The 8,175-nt window shown below is 37.9% G+C and overlaps 1 protein-coding gene across 1 annotated transcript in view; it reads left to right on the top strand.

The window, feature by feature from the left end:
- actl6a (actin-like 6A) overlaps positions 1 to 8,175 on the top strand; it is a 21,686-nt gene that overhangs the window by 11,514 nt on the left and 1,997 nt on the right. The window contains exons 3-5 of the mRNA XM_048604595.1: positions 2,266 to 2,342; positions 3,500 to 3,674; positions 7,465 to 7,565. Of these exons, the coding sequence (XP_048460552.1) occupies positions 2,266 to 2,342; positions 3,500 to 3,674; positions 7,465 to 7,565 (353 nt within the window). The remainder of the gene's footprint in view (positions 1 to 2,265; positions 2,343 to 3,499; positions 3,675 to 7,464; positions 7,566 to 8,175) is intronic.

Raw genomic sequence — 8,175 nt, forward strand, 5'->3', positions numbered from 1 at the left:
GCTGACGTTTCGGGCCTAGACCCGAAACGTCAGCTTTCCTGCTCCTCTGATGCTGCTTGGCCTGCTGTGTTCATCCAGCTCTACACCTTGTTATCTCAGATTCTCCAGCATCTGCAGTTCCTACTATCTCTTAAGTAAGGTTTTGGTCATTGTATTGCAGCAAGGATATAATTGGTCTAAAGGCTACAGAGGAAATTTACAACAATGTTGCTAGGTCTGGAAAAACGTTACTTTGAGGGGAGATTGAATCAATAAGCTGGGGTTTTTCTCTTTGATACAACAGAAGCTGCTGGAAGGTTTGGGTTAGACAGTGGGAAAGGCCTGTTTCTATTAGCAGGGAGGACAGTGATTCAGTGATTGATATAGATTAGAAGAGAGGTGTTAAAAAATTTTTTCATCCGGATGGTGGAAATCTGGAACTCGCTGCCTGAAAGGATATAGAAGCAAAATCCACAGCTCTTTTAAATGGTGCCTGCACGTGCATTTCAAGTACCTTAACTTGCAGACCTACAGACCAAATGCTGGAGGATTTGACTGGGTGCCTTGTCTTTGGCTGGCACAGACATGATGGGCCGCCAAGTGGCCTCTTTATGCAGTGTAAATGTTCTATAATTCTATAGAATTGTATTTATTCTTAGTGTATTTTGAAAATGTTGGTACTTCTTTCAAGTTAAGCCTGGTTAAATCTGATGGCTCTGTTTCCAAGTTTGTTGGCACTTTGCTTCCAGACTCCTGTTTACAGTACTAGAAAGAGTGAGTTACTGTTCAAAAGAAATCTCGGATTCATCCTGACTCCTTTTATTCTCCCAGAACCTCTACTAAGTGTGGTTCAAAGCCAGAACTGAGCAGAATCTGAATCTCCTATTCCACTGAACATTACTGTTCTCATATTTGGCACATTCCAGTAACCATATTCTAGCTTCTCATGTAAGCATTTAGTCATAAAATAAGGTTTTATAAAATTATGTCTTTGAGTAAAATGGAGGCATGAAGGTAGTCATATGACTGGTTCTGAATTCTATTGATGGTAAGAGTGAACTGCTTGGAAGTAAAGTCGGACCCAGGTTGTTTTGCTGGAGATGAAGAATGAACACTGATCAAAGTGTTTGTCTAATGGTGGATCAACTGTTAATCTCAAGTCATAGGAAGGTTTCAGGAATGTCAAGTTTTGTAAACAGTTGCATTTTTAAACTGTCTATTTAGTTTCAAGGTAGAATGAAGCTGGGGATTTAAAGGATAACTAGTTAAAGTTTCTGCCTCAACACAAGACCCGTATGATTCACAATGCTGTGGAGATGGGCTTTGAGAGGAGATAAGCCCACACAAAACTGTTGTAGGATTGGCTTAGAGTGTTCTCTTATAATATTGCTGAATCTCGCAGATAAGGTCCGAGAGAGTGAGCCAAGTGATGGAGATAGCAAGTCCATGGCTTATCACTAGGGAATGTTAATAAAACGTAGAACAGTACAGCACAGTACATGCCCTTCGGCCCATGATGTTGTGCTGACCTATTATCCTATTACGATCAATCTACCCTGCATACCCTACATTTTACTATCCTCCATGTGCCAAATCTTCTGCTTGAAGAGACAGAGTTCCTGAAGAGTTAAATGAGCCTGGAATATTTGTCTAACTTTAACAGGAGTTAGCAATTTTCAAGAAAATTTGCACTGTAAACAAAACATTCAAGAATTAGTTACTGGAGACAAAAAGAAATGAAGAGAAGCAAGCCCTCAGGAACACTTTGGCATTTTCCCAGGAGAATATTATGCGAATAGAATGGACAAAGCCAAAAAAAAAGCATAACTAGGGAGCTAGACTTTTGGTCATCAAAGCACTAACAAGGAAATTTTTTTAGTCTTTCAGAGTATAGGTTGCTTACTGAACTAATACTTAATTTTGTTTTGTCTGTGTTGCAGCAAGAGTCTTGCCTTGAAATCTCGTGCAATTCCTTTAATGTTGCTCACTGGGAAATCAAATTTCTCTCAATTTTGTCTCAATCGGCAGTGAAACAGTTACAGTTTACATTAATGTTTCATTGTGGCAGGTGAATGTGTAATTTGTATTGCATATAGAGGAATTTGGTGGTAGATGTTTTATGTAAAAGTTGAAAAATACAGAAACAATAATAAATCAATTATTCCAAATACATTGAAAATGTTCTCTTTCTGCGGTAAGTGTTTCTTCTGCGTGTCTTTCTTCAAATGTTGTTGTTTTGTTGTTGTTAAGTAAATTTTTTTCTCACGTCACTTCAATTTCTCACAGATGAGGTCGGTGCCCTTGTGTTTGACATTGGGTCGTACACAGTCAGGGCTGGCTATGCTGGAGAAGATTGTCCAAAGGTAATTTGACACTATCACATCCATGCGAGCAATTGAGATTTCAGGGATTTTACTTAAAATGTTTTGAGGGAAGAATAGCTGACATCTATAAAACAGAACCTAAAGCATGTTTTCTGCCAGTTTTAATTGAATGGCGTCAAAAAAGCCAATGATTAACAGTTTATTTAGATCATGTGCTCACACTCTTACATTGTCATAGACCTTGTGGCATTGTCTGAAGTTTTTGTATTTCATTTACAAGTTTTATACCCTTTTGTTATCTCAATGGATTCTCGTGTTCTTATAGTTTTCCAATATGGGCAGCACCTTTTCCTCTACCTAATACTGTAAATAACCTATGTTTAATAATCCACCCCAAGCGCGAGATACCCTTGGCTTTACATCGCCTGTACCTAGCAGCAGCTGATGATTATTTTATCAACATACTGTATCAATTCCTCCAGTCTCTACTCTTGTTTCACCACTGAAATTGCTGCCTTTGTGGCCCTTTCCTTGTTCACTGAGAAGTTTACAATTATTATCAATAGCTGTATCTTGCATCCAAGTTTTTAATTACTGATGTAGAACTCACTGGTCATGGCCTGGCATCTTGTCATTCACGTTTCCTCCAGCCTCCATGGTTATATCACCACTTATGGGGAAAAGCAGTCTTGATACTTTGACCCTCAAGCCACTACAACATAATTTTTTCCCCTTTTATAAATAAGCAGACATCAACCCAAATCTGAAGGCTGGACACTGAATTAATTATCTTCTGAGTGTTTCATTCCACCAGATAAACTTGCTGAGCCATCAGAAAAACCAGCTTTTGATTTGTAAAAATTGGTTTGTGTTTCCTCAGTTTTCTTTATTACAAACAGTGATACTGATTGTATGCATCTTTAAAAGGTGATGGCAACAGTTCTGGGGTGCTCGCAGGATTCAGTAGGGATTCGTATCCTTGCATGTATTTTGATTATTCTGATATTAAATGATACACTGTTCTAAGAAGTTTTTGTATGGTAAAGTAGCTTTTAAATGAACATTCAATGTGAAGTTGTTTATCTATAGTAAACAAATACTTTAAATAGTACTTTATGTATATTTTATTTCTAATATTGAATAAACTACTCTAGCTGAAAATATATTTTGAACTCGGTAATCTAACTTTTTTAAAGGCAGACTTTCCAACGGCAATTGGCATTCTCTTGGAGAGGGATGATGGAAGCGCGCCTATGGAAATAGAAGGAGACAAAGGAAAGTCAAGTGGCACAACTTATTTCATTGACACAAACTCTTTGCGTGTTCCAAGGGAAAATATGGAAGTTATCTCTCCTTTGAAGAATGGAATGAGTACGTTAGCTATTTAATTACTGTTTTCTCCTTGCCAGTTTTCTCTATCCTGACCGTCTCTGTAGATCAATCTCACTGATAGGATTTCTTTATTACGTTACTCCATATTGATGTGTAAACCATAGGAGCGAGTGCATGCAAGCTGTTGAATCAAGCTTGGGAGAGGTAAGAATTGTACCAAGTCCAGTTCGCCCGTCACCATGTCCATACGCTAATTCTCCCATGAAAATTACAGATAAGCAAAATGACTGGTTGATTTCATCCAACCGGCTGTGCCAAATGAGGTTACTAAGGCCATGCTATCATCATGACTGAGTTCATCTAATACACTGCAGCTTGGGGTTGATTGCTACTTTTATACTAGTGTCTAAAGGGATCTATTGCAATTTGTTCCCATCAATCACTATATGTACGATAAACTAATGACAGTTATTTACATAACGTTAAGACTCTTGAGGTTAGTGATTCTTGAACTCGTTTTTAAATAGTAAATTTTGAACTCTAAATCTGATTCTGTAGGTTGAGTCAAATGTAATCACGCCCATATTAATGAACAAATGTGGATATTACGTGCACAATGAATCTGAAAAAATCCATTGCCTGTTGCAGATTATTAATATACGTATGATTTTATATTATTTAGTATATTGACTAAACAAATATCATGGAAAATGATTCTGTAGAGATTTCTCATCAAAATTTTGAGATGGCATTTATTTGGTGAAGCATGTGATCTGTAGAAGAGTTCAATTTTTTTTGCCATTAAGCAAATAAAGTTCAGCACAAGGATCTTCTATTTTATAGCATAAGTCTTCATGTGACGCTAAAGTGCAAAACTCGTACTGCCTGTAGTTTGTTATGCTGATAACTTCTACTTGCTCACCTTATTTTTGCTATTGCTTGGTCCACTATCCTCTAGGTTTCCATTACCTTCTGGATTAATAATTCTTGCACAGTCCTGTGCTAAATTCTGTCACTGACAATAAGTCTGCAGTGACCAACAAATACTAACTTCAAATCAAGTTGGTATTTAGTTAAAACCTTGCCCAGGTCTGCTTCGCTGGCCTCGTCTACAGTACATGGCTCCGTCAAGGATATCTTTCAGCCATTTCAATGTGATTTTAAAAAAATTTCATTGCTCCATATGAACTCAACATTGAGTTCAACTCCGTTACACTGCAAGTTCCACCTCAATTTTGTTTGCTTCTCTTATATTGGCTTGACTTTTTTCCTTTTTTGGACAACAGCAATTTGTTGCTGTGCTGTTCATATTGGCCTTTAGAGATATCCTTTCTGTTTTTCTTACTTGTACCTGTTGCAAAATTGGATACAGTATTTGTGGATTGGAAGGTAGGATGTTAGAATATTTGTTTGTAAAATAAGGGGGGAGAGTGCGTGAACCCTTTTCAAAAAAAAGTGTTTTTTTCACTAGGTTTTTTGTTAGGTCTCCAAGCCTGCACGCAGCAGCAGCTGTATAGAGAGTTCTCGAATTGAAACATTTGTATCAAAGGGGTATGTTTGCAGGCAAAGCAGCATTTTTACCAAGGCAACAGGTTTTGAATTTAGCCAATTAATTTAAATCAGGCCCTAGATACCGAAGCCCAATTAAATTTAGATCTAATGGTTTTGACAGCCTTGGACTAGTCCTATTGTAAGAAATTAATAGGTCATCAAGGGTATAAAAGAAGAGAGCATTGAAAATCGGGGTGAGAGCAAACTGCCATATCTTAAGAGAACAGCTCTCAACAGCAAACAACTGTAAAGAAGGAAAAAATCACTGGCTCTCACAGAAATCTCTAAGATCTCAGAGTAAGCATCATCTAAAGAAAGGCACTACGGCACTCTCAGCTAATACTCATCACAACAGTTTGATGAAGGAAGGCATTCCTGACTGGAGGAAAGCGAGAAGGCAAAGAACATTCCGGAGGTCTTATCCTGGCTGTAATTTCGAGAGATTAAGCTTTAATATATTTTATATAAGTGGTACTTGTATCTATTGGAACAACATACCTTTAGAATTTTGTTTTATTCGCAAATATTACTAGTTAAGGGGGAATTGTTTGGTTTGTTAGTAGTTCTGTTAATTTCTTAACTGTTAGAGTTAGATAAATAAATTGTTACTTGTTGATTATAGAGCGACTGTCAGGAGTTCATTTTATTTACCTCTCCTTTATAACAGATTAGGAGGTGAGAGGCAGGTATACCACTTTTCACGTTTCCTTTAACAGATTACAATGTGAGGCAAGCTTCTCTGTGTTTCAGTGTTAATTATCAGACAGGTGTCAAACTCCTCTCTGTAACATACCTGTCTATTCTCATTGTCTTTTGCTGTACAGCTTTTGTCATTTAACCTTTCCTGCCTTTCACCCTGTCACAAATGTTACCTTTTGTGTGACCACTCCAACCCTTGCCAAACCACTACTGTCTCCACCTTTCCCCCTAGCTTTTTGCATATTGCTTTTCCTCTTCATCTTTCTTAACTTCAGTGTTGGCTCAGTTCGTTAAATTCTCTGGAGTTCCAGTCAAAGGCACGTGGTTTCAATTCAGAGGCTTGAACATATAATCTAGACTGACACTTTGCTGTAGTACTGAGGTACTGCACTAATGTTGGAGAAGCCATCTTTCAAATGAGACTTAAACTGAAGTTCCGTCTCCTCCCTCAGGTGGAAATAAAAGATTCCATGGCCTTACTTCAAAGAGCAAGGGAGTCATGCATTGTGCCCCGGTCAAAATTTATTCCTTAATAAATAGTTCAAAATTTGGTGTTTGTGAAAGCTTAATCTGTGTAAATTATCTGCTGCTTTGCTAAGAATTTAGCAGTACCATGCTCTAAAATTGCTTAGTAGGCTTGAAAGCGCATTTGAAATATCTTCATGTCAGGCAAACCACCCCCCTCCCCCACCATGCAACAAATTGCAAATTTACATTAACATATATAAATGAGACTCACCATTTCTCCCAAATAAAATAATGTTACTTTGGATAAAACCATTCCGTGATTACTGAAACTATATCTAGCGCTCAGGTGTATGGCTTTGTTTGAATTTTTTTTCCTGGGCATTGTATTACAGTTATAGAGATGCACAGCACACAGAAACAAACCCTTTGGTCCAACTCGTCCATGCTGACCAGATATCCTAAGTTAATCTAGTCCCATTTGCCAGCATTTGGCCCATATCCCTCTCAATGCTTCCTGTTCACATCTCCATCCAGCTGCCTTTTAAACATTGTAATTGTACCAGCTTCCACCACTTCCTCTGGCAAAATGTTCCATACACACACCACCCTCGAAGGAAAATGTTGCCCCTTAGGTCCCTTTTAAATCTTTTCCCTCTCACCTTAAACCTATGCCAAGTTTAAAATCCTTCCTTTAGCAGGGAGACCAGAATTGAAGACAGTATTCCAAAAGTGCCCTAACCAATGTTATGTACAGCCACAACATGGCCTCCCAACTCCTATACTAAATGCCTATTAATCAGAATTCATCAGTCTTTAAATTTCAAGCATTCTTGTTGATTTTTTTTTATAACACGTTAAATGTGAAATATTAATAGTCTGATCTATGAATCTGTCTACCTCATAACATCTTTAGCTTGCAACTGCGAGATTGAAGATTAGTTTTTTTTAAAGGTTATACATTGAAAGCCTGAGATAACAAGGCGTAGAGCTGGATGAACACGGCAGGCCAAGCAGCATCAGAGGAGCAGGAAAGCTGACGTTTCGGGTCTGGACCCTTCTTCTGAAAGCCTGCTTGTTTGTTAACATTCCTTACTTTCTATTGTATTTACAGTTGAAGACTGGGACAGTTTTCAAGCAATTCTAGATCACACATATAAGAATCACATAAAATCTGAAGCTAGTCTACATCCTGTTTTGATGTCGGAAGCCCCAGTAAGTTTTTGATTGTCGTACAAAATGTTTTTATTTCTGCTTTTATTTGTGTAGCATAATATCCTGCATTTGAAATTAATTTGAAATGTTTCTGGATAAACATATCACTGAAGGCAGTGTGATTTTGTATTTTGTTACGGTAATATGCTATGGTAGGATGGAAGTGATTTTTGCAATTTGCGTCTTGAATTCAAGTGAATAAGACCAAAGTAAAGTTTGCACTTGGGGAGGAAAAGGAAAATGATGGATTACTGATTGTGTGGTCATGTACATCTGAGCAATTGGCTCAGGTGGCATTGGCTGAAGTTGAGGTCCTGCATACTGTCCTGAGAGACTTGATACCTGACAGAGAAAAAGTACTGTCACTTTGTTTGTTTAAAACAATTAGTTGCCTCTGTGTACTTCTTAGTACCTCACCATTTATTAACTTTTTCCACTAGGTGAATGCAAATGGGGGAATTAGTGATCTTCACTCCAAAAATTAATCTGAAACTGGGTTTGTAAAATTTAAGACAACAAGGTGCAGGGCTGGATGAACACAGCAGGCCAAGCAGCATCAGCCTCTCTGCTCCTATGATGCTGCTTGGCCTGCTGTGTTCATCCAGCCCTG

This window comes from Rhincodon typus, chromosome 13 (assembly GCF_021869965.1).
Source record: "Rhincodon typus isolate 14 chromosome 13, sRhiTyp1.1, whole genome shotgun sequence".
NCBI classification, from domain to species: Eukaryota; Metazoa; Chordata; class Chondrichthyes; order Orectolobiformes; family Rhincodontidae; genus Rhincodon; species Rhincodon typus.